This window comes from Aspergillus brunneoviolaceus (genome assembly GCF_003184695.1).
Source record: "Aspergillus brunneoviolaceus CBS 621.78 unplaced genomic scaffold BO95scaffold_15, whole genome shotgun sequence".
Taxonomy (NCBI): Eukaryota; Fungi; Ascomycota; class Eurotiomycetes; order Eurotiales; family Aspergillaceae; genus Aspergillus; species Aspergillus brunneoviolaceus.
In genome coordinates, this window is record NW_020290745.1 from 405,181 (window position 1) to 420,230 (window position 15,050).

The 15,050-nt window shown below is 48.3% G+C and overlaps 8 protein-coding genes across 8 annotated transcripts; 4 read left to right on the forward strand and 4 right to left on the reverse strand.

Annotated features, from left to right (window-relative positions):
• Positions 1 to 410: 410 nt before the first annotated feature.
• Positions 411 to 1,047, forward strand: BO95DRAFT_408438 (histone H2A; the record flags this gene model as incomplete). The annotated part of the gene is made up of 3 exons (XM_025584107.1): positions 411 to 463; positions 522 to 610; positions 663 to 1,047. 3 exons carry the CDS (start codon positions 411 to 413, stop codon positions 893 to 895), a joined length of 375 nt encoding a protein of 124 aa, XP_025444899.1. The 3' UTR covers positions 896 to 1,047.
• Positions 1,048 to 1,265: 218 nt separating this feature from the next.
• Positions 1,266 to 1,996, reverse strand: BO95DRAFT_440423 (NADH dehydrogenase [ubiquinone] 1 beta subcomplex subunit 9). The gene is made up of 5 exons (XM_025585963.1): positions 1,861 to 1,996; positions 1,676 to 1,808; positions 1,533 to 1,611; positions 1,435 to 1,476; positions 1,266 to 1,361 (listed from the first exon to the last, which is right to left on the reverse strand). Exons 1-5 carry the CDS (start codon positions 1,878 to 1,880, stop codon positions 1,336 to 1,338), a joined length of 300 nt encoding a protein of 99 aa, XP_025444900.1. The 5' UTR covers positions 1,881 to 1,996; the 3' UTR covers positions 1,266 to 1,335.
• Positions 1,997 to 2,326: 330 nt separating this feature from the next.
• On the forward strand, positions 2,327 to 4,298 carry BO95DRAFT_356911 (putative dihydrolipoamide succinyltransferase; the record flags this gene model as incomplete). The annotated part of the gene is made up of 11 exons (XM_025582328.1): positions 2,327 to 2,487; positions 2,548 to 2,600; positions 2,654 to 2,725; positions 2,778 to 2,833; positions 2,907 to 3,254; positions 3,324 to 3,716; positions 3,771 to 3,830; positions 3,890 to 3,944; positions 4,000 to 4,067; positions 4,124 to 4,195; positions 4,254 to 4,298. 11 exons carry the CDS (start codon positions 2,327 to 2,329, stop codon positions 4,296 to 4,298), a joined length of 1,383 nt encoding a protein of 460 aa, XP_025444901.1.
• Positions 4,299 to 4,433: 135 nt separating this feature from the next.
• On the reverse strand, positions 4,434 to 5,248 carry BO95DRAFT_440426 (uncharacterized protein). Its single transcript, XM_025585964.1, has one exon. It carries the CDS (start codon positions 4,884 to 4,886, stop codon positions 4,539 to 4,541), a length of 348 nt encoding a protein of 115 aa, XP_025444902.1. The 5' UTR covers positions 4,887 to 5,248; the 3' UTR covers positions 4,434 to 4,538.
• A 2,681-nt stretch (positions 5,249 to 7,929) lies between these two features.
• On the forward strand, positions 7,930 to 8,822 carry BO95DRAFT_357103 (protein-L-isoaspartate O-methyltransferase; the record flags this gene model as incomplete). Its single annotated transcript, XM_025582336.1, has 2 exons — positions 7,930 to 8,031; positions 8,196 to 8,822. 2 exons carry the CDS (start codon positions 7,930 to 7,932, stop codon positions 8,820 to 8,822), a joined length of 729 nt encoding a protein of 242 aa, XP_025444903.1.
• A 96-nt stretch (positions 8,823 to 8,918) lies between these two features.
• BO95DRAFT_440428 (DnaJ and TPR domain protein) lies at positions 8,919 to 10,951 on the reverse strand. Its single transcript, XM_025585965.1, has 2 exons — positions 9,734 to 10,951; positions 8,919 to 9,675 (listed from the first exon to the last, which is right to left on the reverse strand). Exons 1-2 carry the CDS (start codon positions 10,709 to 10,711, stop codon positions 9,088 to 9,090), a joined length of 1,566 nt encoding a protein of 521 aa, XP_025444904.1. The 5' UTR covers positions 10,712 to 10,951; the 3' UTR covers positions 8,919 to 9,087.
• Positions 10,952 to 11,204: 253 nt separating this feature from the next.
• BO95DRAFT_56530 (putative mitochondrial translation release factor (RF-1)) lies at positions 11,205 to 12,755 on the forward strand. Its single transcript, XM_025592061.1, has 3 exons — positions 11,205 to 11,338; positions 11,401 to 11,567; positions 11,621 to 12,755. The coding sequence occupies exons 1-3, from the start codon at positions 11,239 to 11,241 to the stop codon at positions 12,629 to 12,631; spliced, it is 1,278 nt and encodes a 425-aa protein (XP_025444905.1). The 5' UTR covers positions 11,205 to 11,238; the 3' UTR covers positions 12,632 to 12,755.
• On the reverse strand, positions 12,651 to 14,205 carry BO95DRAFT_512401 (putative mitochondrial tricarboxylate transporter (Ctp); the record flags this gene model as incomplete). Its single annotated transcript, XM_025591514.1, has 9 exons — positions 12,651 to 12,841; positions 12,907 to 13,056; positions 13,110 to 13,145; positions 13,225 to 13,482; positions 13,575 to 13,722; positions 13,794 to 13,925; positions 13,982 to 14,002; positions 14,059 to 14,113; positions 14,173 to 14,205. 9 exons carry the CDS (start codon positions 14,203 to 14,205, stop codon positions 12,784 to 12,786), a joined length of 891 nt encoding a protein of 296 aa, XP_025444906.1. The 3' UTR covers positions 12,651 to 12,783.
• Between the last annotated feature and the right edge of the window lie 845 nt (positions 14,206 to 15,050).

Genomic DNA, 15,050 nt, shown 5'->3' on the forward strand with positions numbered 1-15,050 from the left:
CGTATGATCTGTATGATTAAAGGGTGGGGAACGCGTCACCTACCGCCACAGAACGCCTCAGATCACGCTAGCATGACTGTATTGAAACGCATCCCCATCATTACAGAGCTATACCCCATAAGGTAGCCCCTACCCGGAATCATGCCAATTCCATCTCCGCCAAGCCATGCGCGCCAGGTGATATGATCTCTTCTTTGATTGGTTAGCCCCGCTAAGCGAGAGGGTGATCTGAAAGGCTCCCCATTAGCCTAACGTCACCCTTGTCGCGTTGTTATATATGTCCTCCGCTCCCTCGCGTTCGCCGTCAACCCTCAACCCCATAAACTAACCTTTTCGCCGTGTCGACGTCCTGACCCTATCGTATACCTTCTTCGCACGACTCTCACAAAACAAAAACAACAATCATCAAAATGACCGGAGGAAAGTCTGGAGGCAAGGCCAGCGGCAGCAAGAACGCCCAATCGTGAGAGCCACCATCCACCACCCGCCACAACTGAAGCTAACCCAATCATGTCTTCTAGCCGCTCGTCCAAGGCCGGTCTTGCATTCCCTGTTGGTCGTGTTCACCGTCTTCTCCGCAAGGGCAACTACGCTCAGCGTGTCGGTGCTGGTAAGCTCCTGGAATCGTCCCATTCGCCTCTATTTCCCTGACACGATGCCAGGTGCCCCTGTTTACCTTGCCGCCGTTCTTGAATATCTCGCCGCCGAAATCCTTGAATTGGCAGGCAACGCTGCCCGTGACAACAAGAAGACCCGTATTATTCCCCGCCATCTCCAGCTTGCCATCAGAAACGATGAGGAGTTGAACAAGCTTCTGGGCCACGTCACCATTGCTCAGGGTGGTGTCCTCCCCAACATTCACCAGAGTATGTTTCAAGTTCTCGATCTAAGTTGACTGACATAGTGCTAACACGATTTAGACCTTTTGCCCAAGAAGACCCCTAAGAGTGGCAAGGGCTCGGGTAGCCAGGAGCTGTGAACAATTTTTCTTTGGTTTGGGTTTTCTGATTCGGCGTGGATTGGTTCTCTTATTGATGTGATAACGGGGTTCTGGTCTGGGCACGTTAATGGCTCTGCGTTGTTTTCTTCCTTTTAGCTTTTAGTTTCATGGTTGTACATTATGTCCACGGACATGGAATGATACCGAGAATTATGGATACATTTTTTCAATATGCTGCATTCTAGACGTCGGCGTGTTGACTTGTTGTCACGACAGCGAGTGATACTTATTGCTTTTCAATATCTATGGTTTACTGCCTTGACAAGCCTCCTGCAAGTGTGCTATTCAAATTGTATTTTTGTAACAGATAAGCTAAAGTACTTTGTAGACGGCGATCAGTGGCCCGCAGGCTGGGCAGCGACTGATGGGTGTCAGTACGACGTGCCGGACAACATGTAAGAGTCTGTTATCAAGGACAAAACGCATGAACTTACGAGGCAACTGGGGGGCAGGAAGGTTTCTCTCCCATTTACTGCCTTATAGAAAGTTAGCACCTGATCCTTGCGGCAAGCTTGGACTAGCAATCAAATACCTCCTGGAGCAGTAGGCGCGCGATAGGGGTCCGGGTGCTTCCATGTCTCAAGTAGTTTCTCGGTTTCCTGTAACAGCACCTGTTGAATCGCTATTAGACTAGGTCTGATACCACTGTACATTGCAGCTCCAATTCAAGGATACCTTCTGTTGCCGAGGATCGCGAACGTCTTTGTTTGCGTCGAACAGTGAGCGAATGTAGACTGCCTGTCCTCGCCAAACCTGACGGTGAACAGCCCAATCCAGGGCAAGTTTGAGGGACCGTCGATAAAGGGAACTGTGATTCAGAGTCAGAGTGTCTCTAGAAGGAGTTCAGTCGACTGACTTACGCAGCGGCGCTAAGAGGCATTGTGTCTGGGGAAGTCAGTGTTGAAGAAAGGGATGACGATAATGTGCCCTCGGCTTCGAGTTCAACCTCATTTGACAATTAGGCCTGCGGCGGTCCTTGGCGGGCGCTGAAAAGTGCCAAGTTGGCAGTTCTAGACAGCCGAAGTAGCGTAATAATTATACTCCGTTCATTTGCCGGTCGCAGGGAAAAATGCAGCTGCTCTTGAGGGAAATCCCGGTTGTCTCGGCCCGGGCTCAAGCTCACGTACCCCGACATAAGTTTCGTCACTCCCTCTTAACTTACTTTCAATAATTGAACCTGCATTCCAAGTTGGATCACAACTCCACTGTCTTCGCTTCGCCTGCTTCCCAGAGATTATACAGCGGCTTAGGATTGTATCTTGTCTTTCTCGGACGTTGCTGTTGATAACCATCATTGTTCTTTTTTGTTTCTTTACTTAGGTCATCATGGCTTCTCGACTCCCCTTTCACCGTCTGGCTCGGAGCACCCAGGCTTTCCGCACTGTTTCTTTCGGTCGCCCCAGAAACTTCGCCTCGAATGCGCTCCAAAGAAATGCTAAAGTGGCCTGTCGGCTGAACCCGGCTCTGCAACGGTTTACGGGTTTGGGGTAAGTCCTTCGCGATTAAACGGCTTGGGTAGCAACAGACGGCTTAGAAAGGCTCAGAAGCTTCACCAACCCTACTGCTACTCCCTTCGGAGCCCACCAAGTTAGAACCTATGGTACATCAAGCACCCCATATATTTGCCGGCTGCACTAACTTGACGACCCATAGCGGACACTGTTGTCAAGGTCCCACAGATGGCCGAGTCTATCACCGAAGGCACCCTGAAGCAGTTTTCGAAACGTGAGGCTCTATAGGCGTCCACATTGCTAGAATTCACTGACGGTATCATCAGAGGTCGGGGATTACGTTGAACGAGATGAGGAGATTGCGACAATTGAAACTGACAAGGTACGAACGCTTAATGACCATGAAACGTGGACTTTGAGATACTCCACGCCCAGCAGCCACTTACCCGTTCTAGATTGACGTCTCCGTCAATGCTCCAGAGTCTGGCACGATCAAGGAGTTCCTGGTGAGCGAGGAGGACACCGTTACGGTTGGTCAGGACCTTGTTAGACTGGAGCTCGGAGGTGCCCCGGAAGCGAAGAAAGAAGAGGAGGCATCTCAACAGTCTGCAGAACCAGCTAGTCCCAAGAAACCCACGGCTTCGGAGCCAGAGCAAGCAAAGACGTCTGAGGCACCAAAAGCGCCCACTCCCGAGAAGCCCGCCGCCAAGGCAAATGAACCCGAGAAATCGCAGCCCGCGGCACCTAAGTCCCAGGCTCCCGAGGACAGCAAACCCAGCATTGGGGGCCGTGAAGAGCGGAGGGTTCGTTGCTATCATAATCTTTGTGTCATGGCCTAGTTTGAATTCGCTAACACGACATGCCACGTTCAGGTGAAGATGAACAGAATGAGATTGAGAATCGCCGAGCGCTTGAAGCAGTCTCAGAACACGGCAGCCTCCCTCACCACTTTTAACGAGGTGGACATGTCGTCACTCATGGAGTTCAGGAAGCTCTACAAGGACGATGTGCTGAAGAAGACCGGTGTCAAGCTGGGATTCATGAGCGCTTTTTCTCGTGCATGCGTCCTAGCTATGAAAGATGTCCCTGCAGTCAATGCATCCATTGAAGGGCCGAATGGCGGTGACACCATTGTCTATCGAGACTATGTCGATATCAGTGTAGCCGTCGCCACTGAAAAGGGTCTTGTGACACCGGTGGTCCGTAACGCGGAGAACATGGACCTTGTCGGCATTGAGAAGTCCATTGCAGACCTCGGCAAGAAGGTCAGTCGCACAAGCTCATTGGAACTCGCAACTTAATCTAAGTTCTCATTCCAGGCCCGTGACAACAAGTTGACGATCGAGGACATGGCCGGAGGTTCTTTCACCATCAGCAATGTAAGTTGTGTTTTGTCCATACTTGACATCGAACTCCATTGACAATGCTAACTTCACAGGGCGGTGTTTTCGGCTCTCTCATGGGCACGCCGATCATTAATCTTCCACAGACGGGTAGGCCCCACGCCTTAGGCTAGTACATAGTAGACAACTGACTAACTTGGTCAAGCCGTTCTTGGACTTCATGCCATCAAGGACAAGCCTGTTGCCGTCAACGGTAAAGTCGAAATTCGCCCTGTAAGTCCTCCCTGCATCCTTACCGTCCTCTTAGCTTATGCTGAAGTTTGAACCAGATGATGTATCTTGCTCTGACTTACGATCACCGCCTTTTGGATGGCCGGGAGGCTGTCACTTTCCTTGTCAAGGTCAGGCACCGAACCTGAAGCATTCTAACTCAGAAACTAACCTTATCACTTACTCCAGGTCAAGGAATACATTGAAGACCCCCGTCGCATGCTTCTGGGCTAAGCTGATTGCCACGACTTGTTTACCGTTCGGCAGCGGAGGCCCAGGGACCATTACCATCTCCGCGCGTTCCTGATATCCTGGCGTGTAGAATATTGTTTTGCATGGGTCCCACTTAGAAATCATTTATCGACATTGGTTACTGTTCAATCCATGTAGAGAGGCCCACCATTGCAGCTAGTCTTGTGATTTGTCTCCCCAATGTCCGACTATAAACTGTACAGATGACCGAATTATGGGCATTCATAGTCCTACTCTTTCTTTAAGCCGCCTGGTCTCTTCACGGGTGAGTCCACCAAGTTTCCCTCTCTCTAACTGCAGCAGTATGGGTGGATCTAGCGATTGCATTAAGTTGGTCAGGTAATCAACCACAGCACGTGCAAGCTGAGCTGCGGGTAGTTCGTTCGATATGTCCCTTAGGTGAACCTCTAGCGACAAACCGCTAGGTGGCTGGAAGTATTTCAGATACCCTTGTCGTCCTTTCGCCGGCGATTGTTCTTCTATGGCCTCGTGCACGCGGTGAATACACTCGTCGTAGTCCGAGGTTGATTGAATGCCGGCCGCCGCGAGCTCCTCTTGTGCGGCCGCCATAATCAGGTGAGCTGAAATGGCATCCTTGAGCTCTGACCAGCTCTCCCCTGGTCCTTCGCCTTCGCAGAGCGCGAGAAAGTTGGCCAGTAGGAACAAAGCAGTTACCACCGGAGCACTGTTCTGTAGTAAAGCATACCGGTGACAAAATATCACGGCAAAATTCAACAGTCGGTCTTTGGTATTTATGTCATCCGAAAGACTACTTGGGTCTAACAACACTGCTCTGGTCGCTAGTTTGGCAATTGGAAACAGTCAGTGCTTTGATGATGGAGACAATAGCTCAGCCATACATACTTTCAATTGTTCTCAGGTACCACTCGATATTATGGTCTTCTCGCTTCTGCCCTTCCGCCTTCGCTCTTCCGTGGCATAGAAGTTGGTCAATTGTTGTGCAGAGAAGATAATCGAACATAAGAATATCGACCTCTGCTTGAACGGTGGAGTCTGCTTCACTTTCCATGATTACATGTCAAGAGCAATTGACTAGTACGGTACGTGTCCGTTGGTCGCATGTCCACTATAGGGATTTTTGCCAGTCACATACATGACTATCATAACCAAATGTGTCAAGGCTAGCGATAAACCAGGGTACAGGTGAGCCCTTACTGACAGTCGTGAAGTGATTCAGAAAGCAGCTCAGCCAACCCTCGTTATTTCAGTGCTGTGGCACGAAAACCACTCACCGCTCATACACATCAGGTGACTTTTCACCTACTTTTTAAGGCCAAGTCACCTTTTCACTGTAAAGTATGGAGTACGGAGTACTCTTTCCCTTTCCCTTAGGCAATGGGGTTTTGTACAGTTGGGGTGCGGGAGTCTGTGCAAAGGGCGGCATAACAGCCAAATATGACAGGCGGTAAGGCTGTAAACTGTACAAAACCTCATTGCCTACACTGGAAGGGACTAACTAATAACTTACTAACTACTCGTCGCTGCGGCGCCCCTCCACCGCAGATGGAGGGCCGCCTTTACCTTACAAATAATTCTACCTCAAAAATACCAAAAAAACATATACTAATCCTACTTTTTTGATTATATATAACTTTATAAACTCAAGACATTAGATTTTAAGATTAAAATCTTATATCTTTTATATTCAGAATTATATATCTATCTTTTTCTTTTTTGATACTATTATATATCAAAAGAAATAGCTAAAAAGATACGTAAAATTTCAAATATTTTTAATTTCCTAATTATTATAAAAGATATACTTAGAAAGTATCTGTTTATTTAAAGATTAACTTTTTATATATTATTACTTCTATCTTTTTTTAAAATTAGTAAAGCCTAATCTTTTAAATTAATAGGTTATATATAATTAAAAAAATAGGATTAGTATATATTTTTTGTTATTGTAGCGTATATCGGCTAACTTGATATTCTACCGTTCGTTTAACACCGCCTTAGTCACCGCTCAAGCGGGAGAACTTCGGCCTCGCCGATTCTTCGGACTTTCTTCTCCTCTTCCTAAATCAATCAACTTATTCATGAAATTCAACTATTCCATAACAGTTATTCTTAAGGTGGAATTATTACTGAGGTAGAGGCACCAACCCCTGATAAGGGGTGGGTTAACGATAGCAATGAGTACTTAAATTTACATTTAGCCATGGCATTGAGGTTCATATAGTTGTTAATATCTATATTGGGAGTCCTCAGGGTTTACAATTAATATTATCCGTGGAATAGTATTACTATCCTTTGATGGTAGGGTTCTTTAATCGTGGTTCTAGTGTATCAAAGAAGTTTTATTCTGCTACCTGATCTAATTAACTTAATAACCAAATAAGTTAGTTAACTAACTAACTAGTTAGCAGTCCAGCTTAGGTCAGCAGATAGTCAATTCACAGCCCTCTACGGAGTATTTGGAGTCCTCGATGGCTTCGGTGCTTTATAGAACAGATATTAGTACTAAGTGGCCTGGCCAGTAAATATGTATGTATTTACTCTTGCCTGGTTGATGTTTTATTGTACGGCACATCAATATCTAAGCTTAAAGGTTATCCCATTTTGGCAACATGCGGGGGAGATTATTACTTGATTTATATACATCCACCTCTGCTTGCCCCTCTGAACTCCCAGCATATATAGTACTGTACACCGCAATAACAAGGTCCCATAAGCACTACGCGCAATTGGGGACGAAGCGAGAATCCACACCATACTACCAAGACATCCAGCCTATCACAGAAGGTCCAAGCATATCAGAAGCTCGGCTACCCAAGTCTGTTACTACATGTGCTGCAGTTTCCCGCTCTAACGAGTCCCGCTATAGTAAAGATACTTTACTTAGTTTTGCTGCCCCTATACAAATTTCGTTACTTTCTGTCGGCGTTTCTGGGTAAACTGGCCACGTGATCCGAAGGCCTTTGCTGTACCTCTTGTTCACACGCGGAGAACCTAGCTGGTAACAACAACTAAGAACCATCAAGAATCATACAAACATGTTCGGAATAGCCCCAACCCTGAGTTCTCAAATCGCTGACATTTTTGTAATATGACGAAATTCGTTGTATCGAGGTAGAACCATACCTAAATAAGTAAGAATTCATCTCTATTAGATTAGATAAAGCTTGTAAAGTCACTTGTTTGGTTTAAATAAGGGTCGGCACCTCAGAATATATATATATTTACTAAATATACTTGAGTATCTATTAAGTTCGCTATAACAATTCCCTGTTACAACAAATATACCAGGCCGGACAGATTGATTCGTTATAGCGGGGAACTGCAGTAAGTAATGCATGTAAAGCGGTTGTTAATTACTTGCGCAATCACAAGACCTAGTACGTTACAATAAATGACGTCATAAGCTGTCCGGATCACTCCGAAATCCCCTCCTCAAAGATCCTGTTGTTTTTGAATTAGTCCACCAACGGATGATCTTTATACTGATCTAATATACACCTATCGAGTATTACCGATCTACGTCTCTGGTAATCATTCTGCTGCTGCAGGGGTGCATACTCTGGAATATATGCTTGCTAGGACTTTCGCCACAACTACACCCTGCACGCAATCCGCCCGGACGCTATACTCAATGGCGTGGTACTGTTCTGGTTCAACCAACAGCGAACTGGTTGAGAACCTCTACAGGACCGGCCTTATAAAAAGTGAGAGGGTGAGAGATGCCATGAAAGGCGTGAGCAACCCCCTTCTTTCCCTTCTCACCCAGCAACCAAGAAATCTCGTTTTCTTCTCCCTGGAGATCACTATCTCTGCGAGAATCAGCCACGAGATAAAAAACCAACGGTATCCGGATGAGGTGAATCTTATGGTTGGAAGTCTGACAGATAGGTATGCAAGGTTGACCGGGCCCACTATGCGCCGTCAAGGCCGTACTCAGATTCACCGCAGCCAATTGGACACGCCGCGACGATCTCTGCACCGCATATGCACGGCCATGCATGTGAATATCTTATCGACTTTCTCAAGCCCGGCTCGCATGTCTTGGACATCGGGTCCGGTTCAGGCTACTTGACCCATGTCCTTGCCAACCTTGTCACTGATCCATCGGCTGCAAATCAAGCAAACGGCCAAGTTATTGGTATCGACCACATACCAGAGCTTGTCAAATTGGCCTGCGAGAATATGAGCAAGTCAGAGCAGGGCCGTAAGTACCTCAAGTCCGAAAGAGTGAAGTTCATTGCTTCCGATGGGCGGCTGGGATGGTCCCAAGGGGCGCCGTATGACGCCATCCATGTCGGCGCGGCCGCTGAACGGCTACATCCTGTATTGATTGAGCAGCTTCGCACCCCCGGGCGGTTGTTCATCCCCGTGGACATGGGCAGTGACGATGGAGAAGCAGGAAGTCTTGGGCCAAGCGGCGGACAGTACATATGGGTTGTCGACAAGAAGGCAGACGGGTCCGTCAGCAAAGAGAAAATCTTCCAAGTCAGCTATGTTCCCCTGACAGACCGCCCGAAGAAATGATCATGATTAACCTGCCCATATCTCTTGCCATATTTGATTGGATGCACAAGTTCGCACGTCGGGACGAAATCTACTGGAAGTTCGCGACTGGGATGTATGAAAATTACCTTGAATGTATGCCTGGAATTTTCAAAGGAAAAACTATCTCCGGATCACAAGGCGGCGATATATATGATACAAGGGAAAAACAGCTACGTAACGAGAGACAGTGATGGAAGATAGCGAGACGAGTAGGTCCATCGACATCAAATACAACCTTCCGTTGTCAACGAAAAGGGAAGCCACCGCCGGGAAAATTGAAACCCTGCCCGGAGAATTTGAATTGGGGGCCCCCTTGTTGAAAAAAGAATTGTTGACCGCTACCAAACGGCCCGGACTGAAATGGATTACCCCTCTGGGACTCGGGATCATTGGGATCGTCGCCGTTGTCATAGCGTCCTCTTAGTTCAGGATCTGATAAGACTTCGTAGGCCTCATTGATGGCAGCCATCTTCTTCTCAGCCTCCTCCTTGGATACTCCACGAGATATGACCTTGTCGGGATGATGTTGTTTTGTTAGCTGCCGATATGCACGTTTGATGGTACGCTCATCAGCATCACGTGTGACACCCAGAACCTTATAGTAGTCCTTTTGTCTAGAGCGCTTTTGAAGAACGTGAGCTTTCTGTAACAGGTCCTGGATTTTCTTAGAATTGGGATGATGCTCCTTGGCGTCATTCAGCACGCTTATTGCATCTTCAAAGCGATCCTCATCGATGGCCACTTGGCCTTTATACAGAAGACCTGCCAAGGACGATGGGTTCAGATCTAGCGCCTGAGAACAATAGGAGGCCGCTAGTTTACGGATCTGTATCTGGGTCAGAAGTGTTAGTGATAAGCCAGACAATCACGGAAAACAGACATTGACGAACCTCCTGGTAGGCCTCGCAGGTTTTCTCAACCAGCGAGGCATAGAGCCGATTGGGAGCGGCTGGGTGGATATATCCAGCTTCCCTTGCCTGCCTTACATCGTTCTGTACATCGACTATTAAACCACTATCGTCACCGACTCCGACCAGCAGATTGACAACATTGTTGAATTTTCTAGAAGTTGCAGCGCTTTCCATCGTCTGAATTCTTTTAAGAAGCTTCTTTTCTCTGCGGTAGAGACGATTGCAGATTTTCGAGTCGGGGTCTGAATGCAGGCATTTGCGAATCTGAAAAATGCCGCGATCATAGTCACCAAGGGAGTAGAATAGCATCGATGAAATCTGCAAATGGGGTTCTAAGGAGCCGGGAGATATTTGGGAGACATGTGCGAGGTCGCTAAGACCCTCCTCTATCTCCCCCCGCTCAAACCGACAATGAGCTCGGGTTTGTCGAAGGCTCAGAGACATGCTTGCTTTGCTGAGGGCTACGTTCGCGTGGCTAACGCAGACATCCCAGGAACCAAGCTTTTCTGCCTCTTGAGCAAGCAGCGCAGAGTCGTGCGCTTCCTGAAGCTCGTTGAATTCTGGAGACGAACCCTTACCAGCCTCGCCGAGATCCTCTAAAGCTCCTGCCCAATCGGCAGACTTAGCCCTGAGACGAGATCGCTGCAGAAGGGCGCTCTCAAAACCTGGCTTCAATTGCAGAACGCGATCGAAGTCGGCTAAAGCCTGAGAGTTCTTGCCTAATGAAAGGTAAGCAGCGCCTCTCTGGAAGAGGACCAGGTAGTTCGCAGGGTCTCTTGAGATGGCCGCATCGAAGTACTGCAGAGCGTCCCTGGGCGAGCCACCGGCAAGATGCGTTTTTGCAGATGCGATCAAAGATGAAAGTGGAGTGTCGTGAGATATTGGAGAGGGTTGCCAGCCTTTTACGACCGATAGGAAGGCCAGAAAGACCGCAAGGAGTCCCGGAGAGACGAACATCTTGTAAAAGGAGAGACGCCAATCGATGAGTATAGGACGGTGGAAATGTAGGATGTTATGGAAGTGGTTTCATATTAGTATGCAATATAAGATGTCGTAGACAAGAAGCGGCCAGTGACAGGGAGCAACGCGGGTAAGAATGACCTTTTTGATGGTCGGAGAGCAGGTTACATATTTTCAGGAATGTTGATAACAGCCAGCGCTGACCGTGGTGATTTATTATTGGAGATGTTTGTTGCGGGATGCAGCAAGTCGCAATCTTCCAGTCTGGCCTTTACGACACTGTACTGTACGTACATACAGTAATTTGCGCTTTGTCTTGCCCCGAAGCAACGGCTGGTTACCGTCCGGTAACTGTTTCATGCCGTACAGTATGGTTACAGTCCCTGATTGTGCATATCACGTGACAGAATTACACGTGGAAAATAGGCCGCTGTTCAAGTTTCGAGAGCAACAGACTCTACAATCGCATGTACGTGGCACTAGATGTTGTCGCCGGTATCGTCTGTTAACTCGGGAAATAGACAATGCTCGGAGTGCCCTGGCTCTGCTCTCGGTGTTTGGTTCGGCCAGCCAGAGCCTCTCTATATCGACGGTCGCTGCTACAACGTCGGACGTACAAAACAGGTCAGTTTGTTCCACGCTTGTGTGGTACTTTCGACGACCATGGCTCATGCGCAAACGAACAGGATCGGATATCTCTCCAGCACTCCTCACACACGCACGCACTCTGGCTGTCGAGCATGCTGCTCTAAGTACTCAACTAGCTGATTCCTTCGACGCCAAGATCGCAAAAAGGATTGGAGAGCTAGCACAGGTTGCAAACACTCTAAAGGAGTGGGATAATGCAAACGAAGCATGTGTTTCTTAGTACCTCACGTCAATCTGCTGGCGCTGACCAATGCACAGTCCATATCCGAGTTACAGTCCTTGCTAGATGATCCAAGAACGGAAGCCGAATTGAAGTCTTTGGCTATTGAAGACCTAGAAAGTAGCAAGCTTACATTGCCCAGCATATCAGAGAGTCTTAAAAAAGCGCTCATTCCTCGCCATCCTTTTGCAGAGCTCTCATGCCTGCTCGAGATCCGACCTGGCGCAGGTGGGGATGAAGCGGGCCTGTTTGCTTTCGAGTTGATGAAGATGTATATCGCCTTCTGCTCTCGCCGAGGTTTTCGTTGTACCATCATCAAGAAAGAAGGCGGAGAAGGGTCGGCCGAGGACCGCCTTAGCGAAGCAGTTCTGGAGATAGAAACGGATAGTGCGTACGATACCATGAGAACAGAGTCAGGCGTGCACAGGGTTCAGAGAGTCCCGGCTACGGAAGCCAAGGGCCGTACTCACACTAGTGCTGTGAGTGTAATGGTCCTCCCTAGCTTCCCTGAAACAGGAAGTGGCACCGATGGAGCGCATGGTTTCGATGATCCCAACAGCGACTATTACATTGACCCACAGGAAGTTCGCACGGAGAAGATGCGAGCTAGTGGTGCTGGCGGACAGCATGTGAACAAGACTGAATCTGCGATTCGCTTGACGCATGTACCGACTGGTATCGTAGTCTCGATGCAAGATTCACGGTCCCAGCATTCTAATCGAAAGAAGGCATGGCAAGTTTTGCGTGCGAAATTGGCCGAACAGAGGCGAGAGGCGAGAGAACAGGAACTTGTTGAGCTCAGGAGAGGAGCTATGGGTGGCATTGCCCGAATGGGCCGAGGCGATAAAATCCGCACGTACAATTATGGGCAAAGTCGCTGCACAGACCACCGTAGCGGGCTCACTGTGCACAATCTAGACGACGTCCTAGCTGGTGGGCAGGGGTTAGAGTCCGTAATGGATAGTGTACGGACATGGTTTGGTGATCGCGAAATCGCAGTCATGGCGGCAGAAGCATCGATCAAGCACGAGGTACAGCGACGTGCTTAGCAGGCATGGGTGTATAGATGATGGTGCCAAATATTGCCATAATAACTACGCTGTTAAGCAGGTTTTTACCAAGCCCATTCGACTACAATTCGATTTCAATCGCGCACACACAGCCCGTAATGTTTCTATACACCAACCAGCTTCATAACGACTTAGATATAACGCCTCTCTGGATCAAATGTGTCCAATGCCTCCATCGTCTTCTCGTACCTGTTTTATCATTAGCCGATTACGCAATTGGATCATATCATGCACGAATCGATAAGAGCACATACATGGTGAATACTATGCCGCCACTCATGATGAGCCTCGCTAGGCGTGGAACGGCTCCCGACCAGAAGGTCAGAATGCCCTCGTCCTTGAAGATGCGTGCTGCGCAGACGAAACTATTCCTATAAGTCTTACTGGCTTCTAGGGATTGCATCCTAACACTGTGTCAGTACGCGTCTCTGAGGAGATGTTTGACTTGAACACAAACCTGGTCTTCACAGTATCAAGGGGCTGCGTAACGTAACTAGATAAGAATGGATTAGCAACTCTTCTGGACAGAGATATCGGCCACATTGACGAGAGTAGGGCCACAGTAGGCTTACACCGTGATAAGGCCGGCTATTCCACCGATGGCAAAAGTGCTCACAGTCCCCAACTTCTCTCCAGGAGCGACCTGGCCTTGGGCCATCTGTTTCAGCATTGTATAACTCGAGAATCGTGTCGCCGAGTTGGCAGCCTGGCGTGCGGTTGTAGGAACGAATCCTTGGAAAAAACCTCGAAGGCCCCTTTCTTGGTAAATGATCTTGCTCCCATGCAGGAACCCACGCATCCGGGGCTTCTGCGACTTTCGATCATCAATTCTAATAGTGCCACAGGGTGTCAGTTCTGTCCGCCTGAACGAGGAGTAGTGACCTAAGCTCATAAAGTAGCTGGCGACCAGGGTCTAACGAACAGTTGTGTTTTAATACTCTCAAATGGTGTCACTGCCAACAATGACTCAGTGAAGCCTGCACCGAAGCCCGCGACAACTGTTCGGGGCCCCGAGATCTTGCCGTTCTCGTCTTGCAGGAGTGACTTCAACCAGTCGAAAGCGACGAACCCTACCCACGAAACCAACGCATCAGTCTCAGAGTAGCGTCAAAGACTCAGCACCACAAACAGAACCACTCACGGATTCCTGCCTTAAGCGAATTTCCAATGATCAGGGTTGTGCACCCAGCATACCATTGTGAGCCAAATGGTGGCCATGGAAGTTTCTTTGCATCGGGGAGTCTGCGGTTGAGTTGGGTACGGGTCTTTGCAACTGGAGAATTAATTAGCCATTGAGAATAGACCAACCAGGATCTGTCTGTTCCGTACATTCGGCTGGATAAGTGATTGCTAATACTGTTTAGCTTTTTGTAAACGGAGGCCAAGTGAGCATAGCGAGGTATTACCGATCTCGACGGCACCGGCGGTTGAGCCCGCGATAATCGATCGCAAACTACTGGGCTGCGTCCACAGTTTAGAAGTAACATTCTCATGAGCATTCCTCTTCAGACTAAACAGACCTTCGGCCGGTGATCTTTTTCGACGGTGGCCATTGGCGAATGTGTTTCACCAGGTGCAATCCTAAAGATCTATCGTGTCAAGGTGTATTTGTCGGGACTTGAGTCAGAACTCAACTATGGCGGACTATAGTTAAGGTCTAACTCACTAATTCCCCGGTAACCTTATTAGTACGGGATTCCGCAAGGGCAGAACGCGCAGGACTCTTGCGTCTGCCGAAATGCCGAACTCCGCTCTACAATATTACTCATTTAGATGACGTCCACCTAGGGAATTGAGTTGACATTTAACTAGATACTGCACATCTCTTGACAGTCAGTAGCATCCAGTATACCCCAGGCTACTTTTTTTCCGTCCTTTTCTCTTTTCTCGCTTTTTTTTTGCTCTCTTTTCCTTTTTGGTATCTTCCTCGTCTTTCGATTGTTCTTGCCTTTCAATTTCCACAAGACACTCGTTCCACCTTCTCTGCCTTTCCTTCTTCAATAGCCTTCAGCTCCCCCAGCATTCATTCCGCTTGATTTCCTCGCTCCTCACCTTCCTCTTTCCTCTTTCCTCTTTCCCTCCTACCTCGCTCTTCCGGCCCCTTTGCCTTTTTCCTCCCTCACCGGGGTTTTTTTGGTCCGCCTCTCCCCGATCTTATTTCATTTTCTGTCTGAATGTTCCCACGATTTCAGTGCTAGAGTTTATCCATGTCAACGACGAGCACAAGGACGGTCACGAGATATACTGGCAAACGACGTGGCCCAAAGCGAGTGTAAAGAGACGAAAATGCATAAAGAGTCGTGAAGACTTCGCCGTTAGCGCCAGGGATGCAAATGCCGGTGTTGTAGCCATAGTCATGCTGTGCCGAGAGGAAAATATAGCCCAGTGCCGTGGCGTA